The sequence below is a fragment of the Gadus morhua genome, chromosome 17, assembly GCF_902167405.1.
Source record: "Gadus morhua chromosome 17, gadMor3.0, whole genome shotgun sequence".
NCBI classification, from domain to species: domain Eukaryota; kingdom Metazoa; phylum Chordata; class Actinopteri; order Gadiformes; family Gadidae; genus Gadus; species Gadus morhua.
Window position 1 is genome coordinate 15,877,445 of NC_044064.1, and position 20,266 is coordinate 15,897,710.

The following is a 20,266-nucleotide window of genomic DNA, read 5'->3' on the forward strand; positions in this document are numbered from 1 at the left end:
CAGGGGATGCTTTAGTTCAATCAACCCCCCCCCCACACGCCCAGACCCCCCTGATGGAAAGGGTCGGAGCGGTAATCCCACGGGATCAGGCTGGGATGGGGAAAGTTCCCGGGGATAATTACAGTGGGATTCAGCCTCCCCCCCCCCTCCTCCCCAGCCCCAATGCTGTTGTTTCTCTCCCTGAGTTTGACCTTCTTCTGAATGGCGACCCACTTGTGCAGTTTTTGTTTTTTTCCGTAGTGTTAAATAATCTTGTTATGACAAGAGTACCAAGAAGGACCATGTCTTAATCACTTATTGATATTAATAATGCTAACAGTAACGACTACACACCGGGTCTGTGTCTTACCTCATGGTGATTGGTTGAATGTAAATGTCGACGCTGCCAGCTCATTGGTTGGCCCTCCGCCGCGAGTCATCCTTTCCCACGGACTTTGACGTCATCGCTCACGAACACGATGCATATCAGAAGTAATCAAATATATTAAAAATAACGGGACGGCTATCACGTCCGGTATGGAATATAGGTCATTCGAAAAAGATTTATGTGCAGGGGTACTTTATGAAAGCGATAATGTGGTTTAAATATAAGTGCATGCTTTTTTTATTTGTACATGTGAAGTTTCTGCGAATGTAGACTGTGTGCGCGGGTCTCTGTGTGTGTATGTGTGTGCGTATGAGTGCGATGCATGTGTTGATTGTATGCCAACATTAAGATGCCCACTATTTATTTTTAATGGGGAAAAAAACACATCAATGTATTATCGTCATGTAATATCAATATCACAATAAAACAGCAATATCTGTTCATAACGTTGTTTCATCACGTTTTCTGTCCCGGTCTGATGACATCATATGCACTCCTCGACATGGTAATGAAACATCGAGTCAGTCCGTTATCAAAAGGCCTTAAAGCTTTTCTCTGAGTGGCCGGAGGATTCCATTTGAGAGTCCGTTTTGCTCTCAATCCTAGCACTGTGGAATAACGTTGCGGTGTGTGAGACACAATGCAACATGTGTGTATGCGTTGCTATATCAAGCTTTGTTTTTACGCACAATATAACAACTCAATACTGTGTGTCCTGGGCTGCTCACTCTTAGCACGATTTAGATATAACAGATTTTATTTTCAATAGCCTATTGAAATAATAGGACGTTAATACAATTACACAAAAAAACTCCAGTGGCCGCCAGGAATAGAGCATAATATCAACAATATAACAATAACCGAATAAGGCAAAAACATTGGGGTTGTCGTTTGATAACCGATGGTTATCGTATGTGTAATAATGATAATAGCCATTATTAACAATCATGAGTCATTATTTGGAGGATTCACCCACTCAACAGTTTATGACTCAAAATACCATGAATAGAACAATATGGTGCTCCATCCCCCAAAAGTGAAACACAGTTTTGAAGTTACATCATGACATAAACTACAACAAACCAAAGGTTCGCATAACCCTCCCAAAATACTGTGTGTGTGTTTGTGTGTATGCTTCACTCTCTCTCTCTTTGTAAGTGTTTGTGTCCCTTGTAATTGTGTGTCTTTTTGTAAATTTGTATCTCTCACTGTGTGTGTGTGTGTGTGTGTGTGTGTGTGTGTGTGTGTGTGTGTGTGTGTGTGTGTGTGTGTGTGTGTGTGTGTGTGTGTGTGTGTGTGTGTGTGTGTGTGTGTGTGTGTGTGTGTGTGCGCGCGCGTGTGTGAGACTATTGTGTTTATTTGACTCCCCCGGCCAGCTTGTCTAACACTTTGGAGCCTTTCTCCATGTACTCCTCCTTGCTGATCCAGAAGGACTCCTTGTCCTTCATGATGTTGGCCAGCACGGCCCCACCCATGAACACCATGTGCTTACGTCTGGGCGGGTCCTCGATGCGAATCTTAAACTTCTGCAGGGAGAACATGGAGTAGAGGGAGAGAATGGGGTTGTTAGTTAAAACTTTAGAGAGTGTGTGTGTGTGTGTGTGTGTGTGTGTGTGTGTGTGTGTGTGTGTGTGTGTGTGTGTGTGTGTGTGTGTGTGTGTGTGTGTGTGTGTGTGTGTGTGTGTGTGTGTGTGTGTGGCATAAGTTTAAAACCATTTTGCAACGGAAAGCGTGTCAGAAGGAGAATAGTTATTCATTTAAACGTTACACAGGCAGTATAGTGTTTTATTGTGTCGATGTTTATAATATTTTATTTGACACGGCACGCTTCTAACACCTCCACCCTGAAGCCAGGTTCCCAAGCCCCACCCCTCCCTCTATAAGCCCCGCCCCCCCATGTGTGTTTGAGTGGCTCCGTATTTACCGAGAGCTTCTGTGTGTCTCCGTCCAGCACATGCTCCAGGTACAGCTGTTTGATCTCCCTCTCCAGGCGGGAGGGCAGGCCCGGGTACATGGTGGTGCCTCCCGACAGCACGATGTGTCGGTAGAAGTCCGCCCTGTAGGGGGGGAAGGGGGGGAGAGGGGGAAGGATGTGGTTTAGCTCAAGTATTACCGGATGGTTGAGTTGCACGTAATCTTTGTTATAGCACGTCTGCGTATGTGTGTGTGTATGTTTGTGTGCGTCCATCTGTCAATGGCTGTATGTGTGATTCTTATCGGTCTGCTTGTATCCTTGCCAGAGGGAGTTGAAAAGGACTCAACAGTTGTTGCTTTAGCCCTCTAAGAGACGGAAACATCTCCGTTCTCTCGCCAAGTTGCATAACACTTTCCTGTTTCATCACCACCCGAGGAATTGCCTTCAACAAGGACATATTCTTGTCGTTCTTTTTGCAAATATTTGAGCAGGTACATTTGACTTAATCCTACGATCTGTCTCGTCTGCCATAGATGAGGTGAATGTAAATGAATGAGGCGTTTTAAGATGTCAGCATTGCTGCAGCGACAGCAGAAGCTGAACCACAATTTCTGTGGTTGGATCAAACAGGAAGAGGAAGTCAGAGTCGAGCTCGGACTGAAACATAGACTTCCTTATTTAATCGGACTGCTCATCGACACAAACACAAGCTCAAGACTTTTGAGATTCAAAATAATCAAGTGTTTCCATTCTAAGTGCATTCAACAATGTAGATACAACCCAAAAAGTGCAAGGACATAAAATTAATCAAATAAGCAACTGCTATTCGTTCTACAAGTGTTGGAGCCAGACATGATAGACACCATCATCACATGTCACATGACCAACAACAGCGGTCTAGACTTTATTAATCCCTTTATGTTTGTCTCGGCCATCCACACAAACTAAAAGTCTATGGCTGCAAGCTCATGCAAAACGTCAGAGCCATTGACGTTATTCTTCAGAATCTGACCCATGAAGAACCGAAATCCCGCACCAACTACATAATCTGTCCAACTTTTCCGTGATTTCATCCCAAGGGAAACGAGGTCACGGTTCTCTTACAGTAGAACACAGCTGAGCTGTGGGCTACCCTTAACCAATCACAGTCACCCCCAATCAACCAATAAACCAATCACAACAAGGACCCTGTGTCCGACGGCAGACCGACCTGAGGTCGATGTCGGCGGCCTGGATGGTGTTGAAGAGCAGCTCTGCCACGCCGGCCCCCTCCACGTTGATGAGGTGGGGCTGGAAGAGGGCCTCGGGGGCCCCGAAGCGCTCCCCGCCCACCTTCACCTGCCGCCCGTCTGGAAGCTGGTGGGAGGGGGGGTAGAACCAGATCGTTAGGAACGTCGGAGAAGGGGTCCCACTGTTGTTGTGCATCATGTTACAGGGTCCGGTATGGAGGTCGGATGGATCGATACGATTGGCTGATGACCTGATCGTCACTTGGTCTAATCAATGGGTTTGACTGGACGGTGCGTAACGGGTTATCAATTACATTATCCTCTCCTTTGGGGACGGCTAAGAGGCAAATTGAGTGTATTAATATTAATACTACTGGTATTGATACCACCAGTAATGTTACTAGGTTTGACGCTTGACATTAGCTTTTTGTGTGCAAATAGTTGGAATTGGAAACTGGTTTAAGAAGTGTAACTATCCGTGCGTGTATATATTCCGACGGCGGGTGGGGGTGTGTGGGCGGAGTACCGTGAAGGTCTCCACCAGCACGGTGGTCTCGTTGGCCAGCCGCTGCTCCTGCTCGATGTTGTAGCCCACATAGCACAGCTTCTCCTTCAGCATGCGCACCGTCTCAAAGTCGGCCGTGTGGTTGAAGGCGTAGCCCCGGAGCAGCAGGAGCTGGAGGTGGAGGTGGTGGTGGAGATGTTAGGGGAGAGAGGGGGGGTGTTGGGGTTGTGCTTGCATGTAGCAAATGTCTTGTTATTGAAGCCCTTTGATCCCCAGTAGTGCGAGTGCAGGGTTTATTATCATGGAGGTAGTGCTGTGGTTCACCACCTCTGCTGCTGGAACTCCTGAGTAATTAATTCTTAAAGGCTTTAGCGATTTACATTCGATAAGACGCAGACATCTTGTATCCAAAGTGGCTTAGAAGTGAGACTGGGAGTGTTCAAAGTGTCAACGGGTGTCGTAACACTCAAATACAGAATGTAATGTTGAAAAAAAGTGTCGCTAACATCTGTACGAAACCTTTCAATACCGGACCGATTTAGAAGCCGGTGTGTGTGCGTGCGTTTGTGCGTGCGACCGGACTCACCTTGATCAGGTAGCGTGTGATGTCCCGTCCGGCGATGTCCAGCCTGCGGGTGAGGTGGGGCAGGGAGAAGCCCTCGTACACAGGACAGATGTGGGTCACCCCGTCCCCCGAGTCCACCACCACACCCGTCAGCAGACCTGAGCCATGAAACACAACCCGGACCCTCCGTTTTACACGTTTCACTCAGTAACTTGAGTTCATAATGTTTGGTTCTTCCAAGGAAAGGGTTATGGAGGATGCATGATGAGGGTGGGGGTGGAGCGGGGGTCTTACCCTGAGCGTAGAGGGTTAGCACGGCCTGGATGGCCACGTAGATGCCGTGGAACCCGTATGTCTCGAACATGACCTCGGCGATCTTCTGCCGGTTCTTGGTGGGGTTCATGGGGGGCTCTGTCAGCAGCACCTGTGTGAGGAGGGTAGAGAGGACTCACTGTTAGGCTAGCAGCCTAACACCTTGCTGTGTTGTTGTGGCTGGGTCGTCGTTTGTTCCGTTGCTCAGTGGCGCCCCCACATGGTGGCTCTAGGGACTGGCACTCACCAGTGATTTAAATCTGGTCGATTATGATATTGATATATTGGATTTTATTCTTTTAATTCTGCCCCCTTTTTTTGTCCAAAGGTGAAATAAATATGAAGGTTAATGAAATGTGCAAACCATTACCAACACAGCATGGCAGAAGACTGGGACTCGCTTGATTAATGGTTCTCAAATAGCTTTATATTCATATTGAACATATTCACATTGTGTTATGTAAAGTGAAACCAGAGAGCTTAAACTGAACCGCGCCATTTCTGGTTAAGAACTCTGGCAGTGACCGCTATGCAGGGATTTCTGTGTGGGAAAAATCACTTCCTCATACAACATCAGCCTAAAACAAACCACTTCTGCGGCCCTTTAAGATAACAGAACTTCTCCTCAGTGATGGGCTGAACAACTGCAATAGGTTCTCTCAAGAACCACCCCTGTACCGTCGGTAACAGCGAGGAGGAGGAGGAGGAGGAGGAGGAGGAGGAGGAGGAGGAGGAGCAGCAGCAGCAGCAGCAGCAGCTCCTTACCTTGCAGTCGGGCGGGTTTACGTTGAGGCGCCCGGGGCCGAAGGTGTAGTCCCAGATGTGGATCATGTCCTCCCAGGAGCGCACCATGCCGTTGTCCATAGGGTAGGTGACCTCCAGCATGGAGCGGCACTCGCTGGCCTCGTCGCCCACCATCAGGTCCTGGAGGGGGGCAATGGGGGGGGGGGGGGGGGGGGAACGGGTCATGGAAGGTTCTAGAACATACCTAAGCTGAGGGGGTTGCCCAAAAAAACTTTTTGATCAAATTGTTTTCAATGTTTATGGTATTTCTCTACGTAATAGGTACATAATGGCCCTGGAGAGGGAAGAATGGCGTTGCTTCTTTTGATAACCGGTTCAGACCAGAGATACTGTAGTCTAGGTCGGCCGCGGGCCTCCGGTCATTCAGTCTGTCTGGTCTGAAAGCCCTCTTTGTAAACAGTGAAGGGGCAAAGGCCAGGTGGCCTGGGCATAACAAGTTGTTCATTCATTTGCATTAACATTGTTTGTAACCACTTTACCCAGGCTGAAATAAGGTCTGATGCGTTGCTGTTTAGTCTTTTAAGCAGACGCATCTGCCGGAAGCATCTTGATAGGATTTTGGAGAGAGGGGAGGACATGCAGCAAATGACCACGGCAGGAATCAAACCCTGCTGTAAAGAATGAGCCTTCACGGTACGCGCTGTACCCTGTGAGCCACCCAAAGCATCTTAGAGCAAATTCCAGGAAATCATTAAGGGGCAGGTAGGGGTCAGGCATCTCACTCTAGGAAGCCGTACACATTTCGGGGATCGAACACCAGTACCTTCGGGCTGGGAGTGGAACCCCTTACATCCTGGCCCCAGATACACACAGGACTGCCTCCATAACTGATCAGTGTGTGGGGAGGGGGAGGGGGGGGGAATCCCCCTAATGAGTGACATCCCCCCCGGTGTGCGTGAGGTACTTAGGGATCAGGGCGTCAGGGTCAGTCACCATTCTGACCGTAACCCGGGCTTAGGGATTGCCTGCAGGTGTCCAATCAGATTGTCCCATTCTAAGACCTTTATGCCAACACCGGCTATAGATGGGAGGTGTTAGAAGGTGACTGGGGGGTGGGGGGGTCATGTTAGAGCCGAAACCGCCCGGCTTAGGTCGTCGGTACACCAAGAAGATTGCGGGGATTTAAACCGACTTTTTCTTTCTTCGTATTTCCCCCCCTCTCTTTTCTCAACGAAACATGAAACGTGTTGAGAACGGGTTGTGCAACTGCATCGGAAATACCAGTTCAGGGCTGTAAAGAAGGATTTATGGACGATCATCCTCTCTTAAGTGGACACCAACAAAAGCTGAATTAACTGTAGGGTCGAACTGATGAGGATATTGATAATCAATAAATCTGAGGTTTATTTTATTGTAATAATAATAATTGGTTATTTGTTGGTCTCGTGGGTTGTACATCGAGAAGGACATTGTCTTCTGGCCTAAATAACTAGTTATTTTATTTGAAGATGTATTATGTGTGGACTTGAAAACGGCTTTGTAGCTTAAAAACACAACGCTGGTCCCCAGATGGTGTTCTTGGCCTCCACAGATGCCGTCCCCTTATCAGAAAGCATATTTTCATTCAAATGTAAAGCTCATGATGCTGACCTTGGATTGAACGTATAGTTTTCATTTGATAAAAAAATATTCTAATTAATTTCATCCCGTTATTTATACGTTCACTTGAGGCTTCAACTTCTACTCAGTCAGTTGAACCTCAGACCTCGAACAACCCACCTTAATCTCAATGTTCCCAACTTTAGTGTTGGAGCGAATGAGAGGACGGCCGACCATAGCAGGGAAGATGTGTTCTGGGAAGTTGGAGCCGGCAAACCCACACTTGACAAACTGGAGGGGGAGAGAGAGAGAGCGCGAAAGAGAAAGAGAGTAAAACAGACATTGTGTTTGTGTACAGCAGTTACCATAGTTGTCTGAGAGGTTCAGGAAAGTTTGTGGCCAACAGCCTATTTATATATAGGTTCCCTTTTTTTTGAGCTGGAGAACTAGCAACTGACAGTGTGACTTTTTTGCCGTTGTTCTTTTTGGCTTCATTTAAGCTTGTATCACTTAGTTATGTTGCACTAGTTATACTGTCTTTGCACTTTTATACTGTCTGCATCCAATTGTCGTTTATTAATTGTGTAGGCCTATTCTGTTTTTTTTTTGGTAGGCCTACTTCCTGGGTGCATATTTTGGTAACAACCTAGCCTTTCTGGATAATATCGTCATGGCGACACATACAGCTGTTTGCCTAACTTAACTAGGCCTACATTTGCGCAGTGTCGAGACATGCCCATTGGACAGTGGAGGCATTCCACGATCGGGAGGTGTGTGCAACATTCCAGGCTTTGGGCTCCAGGTACAGCGACTTTAAGTAGGCCTAATTAACACTAATCAATCGGGTTTCATTTCCTTCCTTTTTCTTTTCATGCATCAAACAATTCGAAATGATAACGGACTTCCTTGCGCGTTTGTGTGTTAAGTTTACAGTGATGCGGAAGAGAGGTTTGCAGACGCGACTAAAAAACAACTGTGAAAACTCTCTTCCTATTTTCTGGCCAATGACAGCGCGCTGTAAGGTAATCACCACCATTTATGGCTCTGTGCACAAGTCCAGGCAGATGTGGGCGAAATATGCCCTAAGCACATTAGGTCCCTATATTCCACGAAACACATAATTCAGCCAGTTCAAATTCAAATATAAAATGTCTTGCCTACATAGAGTGATATGTGAAATCCACTCAGCACGAATGTAGGACAATCATTTCAAAAGTCTTAAGTCATTCGCATCAACAGTCTACCAAGAGTGATCTTAAGTCATTTCCTGGAGCAATGAAACACGCGAGTTATCAAGTAGCTGCAAACGCGATTATGACAGATCATGCGGTCCTCACTTTAATAAGTCGCCTCATTCATTATTCAATTGTGAACCTGCAAGTTACGAGCTCAGGGGTTTGAAAAAGAAAGTGAATTGACTTACACCCGTGCCATTGTCACACACCACCACCTTCCTCCCCTGGCTGTCCATGGTCGCTCAAAAGTATGATAGCCTATACTCGGGAGTCCGATTCATGCACCAGCATCAAGCGTACCGATACCTGGGTCTGCTTGCGCTTTTTTGGGAGGAGTTCTCTGCAATTTAAAAGTGGGCGGGGTTACTGGTGACGTCATTCCAGTAGAGTGAGTGTGTGTGTGTGTGTGTGTGTGTGTGTGTGTGTGTGTGTGTGTGTGTGTGTGTGTGTGTGTGTGTGTGTGTGTGTGTGTGTGTGTGTGTGTGTGTGTGTGTGTGTGTGTGTGTGTGTGTGTGTGTGTGTGTGTGTGTGTGTTTTGTCTTATGAGCAGATGTGAGTTGCGGAACTTTTTGAACTAGAAAGGAGTTTACTGTTGAATTGTACTACGTTCATATATGGCTCACGGTAGCCCCTGGAATTCCTTATTTTGATTTGCTGGAACGTTGTTCAACATGAATTTCTTCTAAGGTTAATAGGCAATGGATAAAGGTAAGCTGAAAAAAAAAATCCTAAATAGTTGACTGCAACTGACATTTTTTAATTATGTGAATAACATGAAAAATAAGTCACATTATGAACATTTTGAAAAAGAAACAAAAATCTTAATAAAAGTGTGCCACAACAACACTGAGCAGATTTTTTATAAAAATAGGTTTATTTACACAAAAAGTTTACAAAATACTCATGTTCAGTGAAACGCAGTGACGTACAACGATGATGAACGGACAAAGGGGAGACCTGTGGCCGAGTGGAGCTGTTCTCTGAAGAACCGAATAGAGGCCACTGAGGTAAGATGAGAAACCTCTTCACGTCTCCACCTCTCTGTCACTCATTAGTGAGGACGATGATGTCACATCCTTCCTGCTGACGCCTCAAGGAGGATTTCAAAAGGCCTTAGCAGCAGTCTTAAACAGGTAGGGTAAAAAAAAAATACTTTCAATGTTAAGGATAGCAGCTTTTTTTAGGGCTGTTGTGTGTTTTAAAATAATCGTTTTAAATTTCAGATTTATCATTGGATTGCAAGAGTAATCTTCACTCATTTAAGGCAGTGATATCATGGATGTGGTGTAAATGATATGAAGAAAAAGTAGAATAAGTTTACACAAAGCGTAGTTGTGTGTTGCATATAGAGTGACCCTAGGGAAGGCGATGGCCCGTCAAATGCTGTAGTCAAGTAAATGTCAATCTATCACTATGAACCTCACATCAGCATTAGCATCAACACTTTAAAACTCACCTATCCCAATCCGTGTGTAGTAATATTAAACAATAATACAAAGACTCAAAGGTTTTAAAAGACCACGTGTCAGAAGTATAGTACCCTTGTTTACCTGTCTAGAGTGTGCAGTGTAGTGAGAGGGGTGTGTTGAACGGTGACATTTAAGAGAGTTTAAGTGCATGTTGTTCAGCGCAACGACGCTAACGGGGGTTCTTTGGTTTGTTCTCGCGATGTCGTCCGTTCGCCACCACCCGGGTGGCCACGTCTCATGTCTAGCGCGATGAAGCGCGTACATACTATATTTCAGCAGCAGGGGGCGCTGTTTCCACAAGCTATATTTGAGGTTGCCGTCGGATAAATGTTTTCTCGTATCTCCTCGTCGCCCAGTGTCCCTCCACATTCGGCCATCACATTAGCCTGGGTTGGTTTGGGTGTGGGTGGGGTTGGGGTCGTGGGGGAGGAGACTAATTAAAGTGTGAACAGTAACCGTGACCCTGACCCATGGAGGGACGGTGTGTTTTGCAGCAGTGTCTTCCATTCATAGTATCTGCTCACAATGTCACATTTAAGCGTTCGACTCGGAGGCCCAGGGTGGATCCGAGGTAGCAGCAATGCATGTTGTGATACGGAACCCCTCCACTGACTCCAATGTCAATTTAACCCTCCCTCCCCATCAAGGGGATGGCAGGCGATTCACAGCCAATGGAGCGCATTCGTCTGGTGTGGGCGTGGCGGGTGGTGTGTGTGTCGGCGGAGTCAGGTGACCGGCTACGAGTCGAACTCGCTGTCGCTGCTGACGGAGATGTCGGGCGTGGAGGCGCCGCCGTTGCCACGGCGCTCGCTGCCCGTGCTACAGTCGCTGGCGCCCGGGCTGGGGGGGGGCTGCGGCGAGGAGGAGGGGGAGGCGGCCAGCCGCAAGCCGGGGTGGCGGTGGCGGTCCTGGTGGGAGCCGTCCGGCGAGCCCTCGGTGGTAGGGAGGGAGGGGTCCTGCTGTAGCCTGGTGTGGGGAGGGAGGGGGGGGGACGGGACGGTTAGAGTGTATTCAGGACCGGGGGGTGGGTGGGTGGGTGGGTGGGTGTGTGTGTGTGTGTGTGTGTGTGTGTGTGTGTGTGTGTGTGTGTGTGTGTGTGTGTGTGTGTGTGTGTGTGTGTGTGTGTGTGTGTGTGTGTGTGTGTGTGTGTGTGGAGGAAATCCCCAGAAATTAATGGAAATGCCAAACTCCTCTTTGATGTATATGTTTGTCTGTCTGTCTGTCTGTCTGTCTGTCTGTCTGTCTGTCTGTATGAACCACTCTCCCTGGGGCCCCCTCTGCGCAGACGTACCGGTTCTTGGCGGAGGCGGCCCGGTCCCTCTGCCGGCGGTTCTTGAACCAGTTGCCGACCTGTGTGGGCGTGAGGCCCGTGGCCTGGGCCAGGTGGCGCTTGCGGGACGGGTTGGGGTAGGGGTCCTGGAGGTACCACTCCCGGAGCAGGCTGCGCGTCCTCTCCTGGTGGGGGGAGGGACGGGAACAGAGGGTGAGCATGATGTAGGACGTCCCGCGCGGGGTTCATGGGGGGGATCTAGTAACTCAGATTCTTCAACCAGTAAGTTAACGTGTAACTTCTTTCATTTTTTTGGACTTGAGGATAGGCTTCTCTTGACACTCGCGCACATAAAGATTAAAGTACACAGAACTACAGCACACACCTATAGATATACCTACAAGAAATGCTACATCAAATGAATAAAGTGTGTTATTCCTAACAAAGGTAATCGATAACTGATCATTTCTTTTTTTTGCATATGGAGCTTCATTTATGCGTTACATCATGTGACTATATATTAATTGTATACTATTAATGAAAACAAATTAATTGTTTTTGTCCAAATCTAACAACCGAGTGAGGGATTGTCTTCATCAAATTAATAGTTACTATTTTAACAGCACAACCCATACAATGTTTTGCTTTGGATTGAAGCCGTTACTCATCCATTAAGAGACTTATATTGTTTTTACTGATGGGGTTCCACTGACACTAGATTTTTCTAGTTTAACATCATCCGGTTTAAAAACGCCTGATAAAAACGACTGTAATGTGAAAAACAGACTCATCGATGTGTACCTGTAGGCCTACTTCCTATAGCTAATACCATGGATCTAATAATCTGTCACAGGTTTGACATAATACCCACACGTGCATTAGATAATGGTCAGGAGCAAATCCCTCACAAAGTAGCCTATTAAATGAAAGCTCAGTAATACTCAGAAACCATTATTCAACCGACCACAAAAGGCACGCGACAGTTGATATTCCCCCAGGAATAAACCGACAGAATAGATCCCCACTGTGCCTCCGTCAGTCAACAGTTCGCTATAGCACTGTAATTAGTTTCCACAGTGTATTCATCGTTAATGTTGTATTGATTTGCACCGGTTAGTCCCTGCTGAAAATAAACATTTAATCACTAAATTCAATGACTATTAGGGGCCCGCCCCTGTTCAGCAACTGTGTATCGAGGAGCCGCCATCCCTCGGGGCCCCCACAACAATTACTCCTCTTCCATTCGAACGGAGCTAAGCGTCCCACGTTGATAAGTGGCGTTTAAAGCGATTCTCTAGCCGGTGTTGGACCTTACAACGGGGCTCAGGGCTTAAATTGCCTTATCCTCATCTTAGATTATATCCACTCCATCAGGATTTTAAGAGCTCAGAGATGATGCGGTTAAGACAAGACACTCTTATATCTGAAAATACAACAGAAATATTGGCAATAATTATCGTCCGTCTATCCTTAAAGGAAGTTTCGTGCGATGAAACTTCAAACCAATTTCTCATTTTACGCACAGGCGTGTGTGTTCATCAGCGACAACATGATCACGAAACCGGCCAATAAATCTGATCTTCACAGCGGACAGGGCCCTACCTTAAAACAGTGGGTCTTCTGCTCGCCGTCCCAGATGGTCCGGGGCAGCGGGAACTTCTTGCGGATGCGGTACTTCTCCACCGGGCCAAGGGGCCGCCCGCGGAGCCTCTCCGCCTGGCGGTAGTGCGCGTCGAGCCACAGGTCCTGCAGCTTGGCGTGGGACTCGCGGGTGAACCGGTGGCTCTGGAGGATCTGATAGAGGCCCTCGAAGTTCCCCCCGTGGAAGGCGACCAGGGCCCGTGCTCGCATCACGGACTCCTGGCGGTTGAGGGCCTCCGCCGCCGTCCCGGGCACCGCGGCCGGCAGGGACCACAGGAACCGGCCGAGACGCTCGATGTCCCCGGTCTCCTCCAGGTTCTCGCACACCCGAGCCACCTGCTCGGGGGTGAACATGGGCAGGTGAAACATTGTATGCTTGCTTTTGTTTCAGGGCCTTTTCTTTTATTCATGCGGGGTCTTTTCCCCTCTCCAAAACCTGCAGCAGGTGACGAGCTCCTGATTCCCACGTGCATGCGCGCTACACGGTCGTCTACACACAGTGACTCGGTTACATTCGTTATGGTCGAATCGCTTCTCAGACGGATGGTTTTTAAAATAAGGCGGGAGTTATGCAATCGGACTCCCCCACCTCCTCCAACTCCTCTGCCTCCTCCTCCCTCTCCTACTTTATCGCCTTTCCAGGTATTTGCGCAACAAGGTCCTGCTTCTGCCCCAGCGAGGGCGGCCGTGGCTGTGAGCGGTGAACAAATCCGCTGCTTTCCCGGAGTTTGAGCTGGTGGCGAAGAGAGAACGCCAGAAGTCAACCCGGTATTTATAGCCAGATACAATTAGCATCTCTGCGGTTGTTTTGAGAAGGATTATATCCCCCCCTCCCCATGGCCATTAGCCTCTTAGCAGGGGGTAGTGTGTACAGAGGTGACTGGCTGATCAGCTTGTTTGGCTTAGCCCGGGGATACGAGACTGGATGGGGAGGACCGGAGGGGAGCACGGCATGGCCGGCGCGGACGTTTTATTGGTCCGATCAGATGACCCGGGACCGATCTCACATTAGGCAGCGCTGCTTATACGGAGTCCTAGCTCGATAATCGGTTATTAGAAGCTGCCTGAGCCTGGCTTTGTGCCGGCCAATTGCTGACATGTAGGGCTTACAAGGATACAATCAAGCATCAGATAGACATATTACAAGTATGGCCTGCATGCTCGAAAGTAGATATACAGTTTGTTCTTGTGTCTAGAAACCTACTCAAACATGTACATGTGTGTGTGTGTGTGTGTGTGTGTGTGTGTGTGTGTGTGTGTGTGTGTGTGTGTGTGTGTGTGTGTGTGTGTGTGTGTGTGTGTGTGTGTGTGTGTGCTTTTGGTTGTGTGCGTGTGTGAGTGGTGGGTTTGGGGTGGGGGGGGTTCTTCTAAAACCCTCAACAACACCTCAGACCAATGGACAGCATTAGTAATACAGCCAGCCGTGTGCGCGCGCGTGTTCATGCGTGTGCGTGTGTAGCCTTGACTGTGATCGTCCGTGACGACCCGTGGCCATAGGTCACGCAGGGCACGGTGCCTCCGTCTGCAAGGGCATTAATGAACAGTGCGCCTCGTCCCTGATCTCATTTAATCAGTCTTAGACACATTTCCCATTAAGCAGGTTAGCCATCCTATTGGAAGCATACGTCTGCCCGTTCAGATATGGTGTGCGCTTTAATCCGCCCCAAGACTTTAGCACAATGACTCGCACGTCCATCACTTTTTTTTTCTTCCAAGAACTTATGTGTTTAGCCGCTTATACCCCTCACTCTGCTCGGTGTGTGTGTACGTGGGATCAGTATTATGGGGGGCGGGGGGTGGTCGAACTGAACTGGGAGTTAAAACACATGTTGTTATGCTACGCTAAAGTATTTAAGATTATCTGTGTCTCCATCTGATGCAGGAATACAGAGGTTGTAGTCAGGTAACAGATCATGGGGATTTAAGAGGAGGTGAGGACCCCCAATGTTATCCAATCTGTCTGCAGATTAAAAAATATTCAAATATTCATATTCATTCAGTTTTCATATGCTGGGTTTCGGCTGCCCCGATCATTTGGGTTAATGAGATTATCTGGATGCATAGATTCATCGTGTTATTGTACAGAGACCCTTAATGTCTGTTTCATTCTTTCACATTTTTGGAACAAGGTATTAGATAAAGTTTACACGTAAGGTGGGGTTGAGATCAACACGATTTTCAATTACTTTTGTTCAAAATTCAAATTAATATAACAAAAATATTAATCATAAAGGGGAGAGACATTTCTATTTATTGCCTTTTGTATTTGGAATAACAGCCTATCATGAGTTTCAAAGTGCAGGCTAATTTCAACATGCGCTGGAGACAACAACAATTCCCCCCAAAAACACTTGTTATATTGTTAATCTCAGTGGGTTTATATACACGGTGCAAAGCAACTCACCCTAAACCTAGATTAAATTACAGTCTGATAGGTTGATAGAAAGAGAGGTGTGTGTGTGTGTGTGTGTGTGTGTGTGTGTGTGTGTGTGTGTGTGTGTGTGTGTGTGTGTGTGTGTGTGTGTGTGTGTGTGTGTGTGTGTGTGTGTGTGCAGCTTGGCACAGGGGGAAAAACTGGCACAACAAAGATCATGCTCAGAGATAAGCTGCACCCCTCCAAGCTTCACACAGCTAAACACAGAGCTAAACATACACGCACACGCACACACATACACACTGATTATCTCCACCAGTGTGCTGATTAATCTGTTAGACAATTTGAGAGCAGCCTTTTATAGAGCATCAATCTGCTAGTGTGTGTGTTTATTGGCATGTGGGGAACTGAAATTAAACTCTTGGTTATACATTAGTCATTGAGCTTCACACAATATATAGATATACATGCATACATACATACATACATACATACAATACACTTTGTAACATGCTATGTGTGCAGAAAACGATATCATTGAATGATAGGGGCATTCAATTATGTCCCAGTCATTCAGGTGTAGGCTATACTCTGAGGTAGAACCGTCGGAGTATAGCCTTACTGTAACATTGGCGGCCATAAAGTTACCAAAGAATGCGCTGAACATGAAATAATTACTGTCCCTCCTAACCTCCTGGACTGATTGAAGGTGATGGTAGAAAGATGTGTTTCAATCTGAAAAGAATAAGCCTGGTATGGACAGCTTTATAAATCTGTTCCATTGGTGAGCTTTTGTGTTTTGCTTGGCGGAATGTTTAGTTCATATTTTATGTTTCAATGTCAGACATGATGCACTGTATTTGCTTTGCTAATAAACCTCTTGTTAGCACATCAGATTTTAACATCTGCAAAAAACGTAGTAGAAAAAGGGTCTACAAATATGCATCATTTATTACCGTCGGAACAGCTGAAAAAGTTACATGCGAGCACGTCAAATAAGGAACATTTAAGTCATGTCAAAGGCACACTTTCACCGCCATTTGGAGATATATCTGAGTAAACGGTAAATTGTTCTGATCCTTGCCGGATTGCCAGGATGAATCCCATAAATGAAGGTTTCTTCAGTGTTGTTATCACCTGGTTCAGTTTGACACCAAACTGAATAGCACCTAATAATCAAACTCACACAACCAAACACACAAACCAGGAAGCACAGGCACACACACACACACACACACACACACACACACACAGACACACACACACACACACACACACACACACACACACACACACACACACACACACACACACACACACACACACACACACATAAATGCAGAGGCACACATGTTGATGCTTAGGCGTTCACTTATTGGCCGCAATATGAAGGGACCCTACTTGGCATAATTAATTAGTGACTTAAACGGAAGCCTCCTGCTCTTATAATGGACTGTTGGTTTTGTCAGCAGACAAAGGAAGAGGCGTGCATGTGTGTGTGTGTGTGTGTGTGTGTGTGTGTGTGTGTGTGTGTGTGTGTGTGTGTGTGTGTGTGTGTGTGTGTGTGTGTGTGTGTGTGTGTGTGTTTTGACCTAATGTTCCTATGAATAGGGGTCGCTGGTGGTAAGTAGATAATACTAATTACTTCTCCTCCCAATTGCTTGTTAATTGTGTTTGGTGTGGATTTATACAGTATGGTAATACCCCCCCCCCCCCCCACACACACACACACACACACACAGACACACACACACACACACACACACACACACACACACACACACACACACACACACACACACACACACACACACACACAGAGGTGCATGCATGCACACACACAGAGACACTCTCAAGCTCTTGAGAAAAAAAAATGGCCACACACACACACAAATATATGCACACACACACACGCTCAAGCTCTTGAGAAAAAAAAGCCACACACACACACACACACACACACACACACACACACACACACACACACACACACACACACACAGACTTGTCACAAGCTAATTCCCTCTAGGCAAATGTGTAGGGGCTAATTACAAGCTAATTTGCAACTCAACAGCGGCATCCTCTCAGACAGCCCCCCCCCCATCGACCCCCCCCTGATTCATCATTATTTCTCCTGGCTTATCCTCATCTGCACCGTGTGTCTTAACACCGCCTCTCAGCCCCCGGCCCCAAACAAAACCCCATAATACACTTCCACATCTACTGCCTTAGGGCGCGCATAGGCGACCCCCCCCCCCCCCCCCCTCTCTCTCTCTCTCTCTCTCTCTCTCTCTCTCTCTCTCTCTCTCTCTCTCTCTCTCTCTCTCTCTCTCACTGTCTGACTCAATAGGTTCTGTAAGCACAGGTGATGGAGGTGAGCGAGATAAGCTCTTTTCCATTCAAGTTAACGAGACGAGTCGATTAAACTTCTGCTCAAACTTTCAGCAGTAGAATTCAGTAGTTAGGGGATAACAATATAATTAGTTGATTTGGTGTGTTTTAGTTCCTGAAACTCAAATATTCACTTTAGCGTGTTGGCCCCATGATACTTAAGCATTAACGTATTTTACTTGATATTAAGTGTTAATAAATGTATATTTTATAAATTTGTCGATTCAAATTCAGATTTTAATGAGAATTATAAGCAGCTTTAGCTTCCAATACACATCCAAGATATGTTTCAACCCAAATTTCCGTTTAGAGAAGTTGTGTTTTTTTTATTTTTAAAATACAAAAAGATCCCTGACCACATCATGGTCATGACTAAATGGATGAATGGATGAACATGCATCCCATGGCCCATCCCCCACATTGTGATCTGTTTTATTACGCTTTTCAAGCGATCTCCCCAAGTATGCACCAAGACTCCAAGAGGTTTCATTTAACCCGGCCCCTGAGGCCCGCTCCCTGGCCCCGGGCCCCTATAACCTCCCAGCAGCTCTCACCGCGCGCTGTGAGCCCAGACGAGCTCGAATTAACACACAGACCAGAACACGGCTCACAAATAGCTCCCAGACGCAGATCAACAACACCGGTATCAACAACACCGGTATCACCAACGCTTCAGCCTCCAGCTTAACCACATGCCCCCGCTAGCCAGATAGCTCTCGTTTAAGCCTTTAAAGAAATAGCATGCTAAACCGCCGCTTAGCCACTTGGAGTGGTGTTTTGTTTGTTTGCTAACTGCTAATAGTAACGGTGTGTGAGCATGTGCGGTCCCTCTCAAGAGGTCCACGTGGCGGCTGGTGCTGTCGGGGTTTCTGGAAAGAGCTCACAGAGGATGCTACTCAGAAAACGCACAAAGGATTGGTTTTGTTTGTCCCCGGTCTCCCTGTGGCATTGTTCTGCCAAGAACAACTAATAGACTCTAATAGCAGTTTAACCAGGATATACTGTGTGTGTGTGTGTGTGTGTGTGTGTGTGTGTGTGTGTGTGTGTGTGTGTGTGTGTGTGTGTGTGTGTGTGTGTGTGTGTGTGTGTGTGTGTGTGTGTGTGTGTGTGTGTGTGTACAGCTGGGATCAACAGTTCTATACTAATACTATATTAATTGGGAGTGAAATTAAGGTAAACTAGTAAATAAATATCGATGCTGCGTTAAAAACACAAAATGAGAGGCATTAGAGGCATAGAGTTACCCGATGTTTATTGGGGCATGCTGGAGGAGGGGATTGTCAGTGGGTTGGGTGGGGGGGGTAGTTGCATGCCCCCCACACACACACACACACACACACACACACACACACACACACACACACACACACACACACATACACTCATCTCTTATTAATCCCTGCGCAGTACAACAGGTGTTACTGGGACTGGGTAAGAACCCTAAAGAGCCTTACAGGTGGACTTTACTCACCTAATTCAATAATGCTCATTAATTCCTGCTTCAGTGACTCCCCTTCCTCCCCCTTCCCCCTCCTCCTTCAACCACCCACGCCTTTATCCTCCTGGCACCTGATAGGTCGGCCGGCCGTCCATCACTGGGGCTGACCGGGATGACTATGCCCCGGTTTAAGGGTTTGGAGGGGTGAGCTGGCGGGCTGGAAGGATCCCGTGTGGTCAGCTGTGTGTGGAAGCTGCTACTGTGTTTGAACTTGATCTCATTGAACTCTGTTGTTTGGTTTCCTGTCTGGTCACGTGACAAAACGCGAATAAAACAAAGGTGTACAAACTCAGACACCCGCGTGGCGTGCAGACAGACAGACAGAAAGACTGGGGCCATGTATACTGATCATTCAGTTGTTTCAACAGAAAACTATATAATGTAGTGTGTGTGGGCTGTGTGTGGTTCATCCACCATGTGTGTGGTGACTCACTGTGTCAAAGTGACTTAAAACTCTTACTTAAAAGCCAGAATATGATCAATCGTGACCTTATTTGCATTGTTCCTGCCATCTGTCCCTTATATCTCATCCTAGCCAGTGAGGCCTGGATTTAATAGGACGCTTTTCCAAGAATTCCTTTTTGAATGCACTTCTAATTGATCAAATTAGAAATACCGAGGTATATGGCCTACAGCTTAGATGTATTCATGCTGTAGGCTAACCCTTGAGTCAAAGCAGAACGCATTAACTGTTTTGGAGCCAGCATTACAATTACGATCTACTTCACGGAACAGGATTACCAGAGACAATCTGCACCAGCCCTTAAACTCCACCCTCATCAACCTTATCGGGAACACAAAAATCAATGATTATCGACGAATGACAAATCGATAACATTCCGGCTTTGGCGATCACCAATATCTCTTTGAGCAGATGTTGATACATTCAACATAAATGTCCATGAATGAATGGCGCACAACCCTCATGCTCCGGTCTGGGTGTTGACATCATATCGGTCAGATCATGAGTAGAGAAACCACACTGCAGGGTGAGAGACCCGCACAGGCCGGAGCACCAGTGAACGTTTGATAAACAGTGAATCCACTGGATCATGGCTTCTGGACATCTGCTCCTCAATGAAACCAGCTTTGTCTTAGTTGCATTAGTGCATTGATCTAAGAATTAACTGTGTGTTCCATGTGTGGCTTTGT

The 20,266-nt window shown here is 46.9% G+C and overlaps 3 protein-coding genes across 3 annotated transcripts in view; 1 reads left to right on the forward strand and 2 right to left on the reverse strand.

The window, feature by feature from the left end:
* The window catches only part of rin1b (Ras and Rab interactor 1b), a 28,344-nt gene extending 27,166 nt beyond the window's left edge, over nt 1-1,178 (forward strand). Inside the window, exon 12 of the mRNA XM_030338831.1 lies at nt 1-1,178. This exon is cut by the window's left edge and continues 1,684 nt beyond it. The gene's annotated coding sequence lies outside the window, so the exon portion shown is untranslated.
* On the reverse strand, nt 712-8,813 carry zgc:101810 (actin family protein). The gene is made up of 9 exons (XM_030338862.1): nt 8,660-8,813; nt 7,417-7,527; nt 5,659-5,817; nt 4,876-5,005; nt 4,603-4,739; nt 4,038-4,187; nt 3,493-3,638; nt 2,292-2,424; nt 712-1,893 (listed from the first exon to the last, which is right to left on the reverse strand). The coding sequence occupies exons 1-9, from the start codon at nt 8,705-8,707 to the stop codon at nt 1,723-1,725; spliced, it is 1,185 nt and encodes a 394-aa protein (XP_030194722.1). The 5' UTR covers nt 8,708-8,813; the 3' UTR covers nt 712-1,722.
* A 510-nt stretch (nt 8,814-9,323) lies between these two features.
* six7 (SIX homeobox 7) lies at nt 9,324-14,037 on the reverse strand. Its single transcript, XM_030338873.1, has 3 exons — nt 12,813-14,037; nt 11,232-11,395; nt 9,324-10,906 (listed from the first exon to the last, which is right to left on the reverse strand). Exons 1-3 carry the CDS (start codon nt 13,218-13,220, stop codon nt 10,678-10,680), a joined length of 801 nt encoding a protein of 266 aa, XP_030194733.1. The 5' UTR covers nt 13,221-14,037; the 3' UTR covers nt 9,324-10,677.
* Nucleotides 14,038-20,266: the final 6,229 nt, after the last annotated feature.

What these genes read in the sequence shown, in the direction of transcription:
- zgc:101810 (XM_030338862.1), bottom strand. Translation starts at nt 8,707, where the DNA reads ATGGACAGCCAGGGGAGGAAGGTGGTGGTGTGTGACAATGGCACGGGT. An exon ending in TGCTGGTGGAGACCTTCACG is followed by an intron (nt 3,639 to 4,037) that starts GTACTCCGCCCA and finishes CCCTCCCACCAG; the next exon opens with CTTCCAGACGGGCGGCAGGT. An exon ending in GCCGCCGACATCGACCTCAG is followed by an intron (nt 2,425 to 3,492) that starts GTCGGTCTGCCG and finishes CCCCCCCTACAG; the next exon opens with GGCGGACTTCTACCGACACA.
- six7 (XM_030338873.1), bottom strand. Translation starts at nt 13,220, where the DNA reads ATGTTTCACCTGCCCATGTTCACCCCCGAGCAGGTGGCTCGGGTGTGC. An exon ending in AGAAGACCCACTGTTTTAAG is followed by an intron (nt 11,396 to 12,812) that starts GTAGGGCCCTGT and finishes TCCCCCCACCAG; the next exon opens with GAGAGGACGCGCAGCCTGCT. An exon ending in GCCGCCTCCGCCAAGAACCG is followed by an intron (nt 10,907 to 11,231) that starts GTACGTCTGCGC and finishes TCCCCACACCAG; the next exon opens with GCTACAGCAGGACCCCTCCC.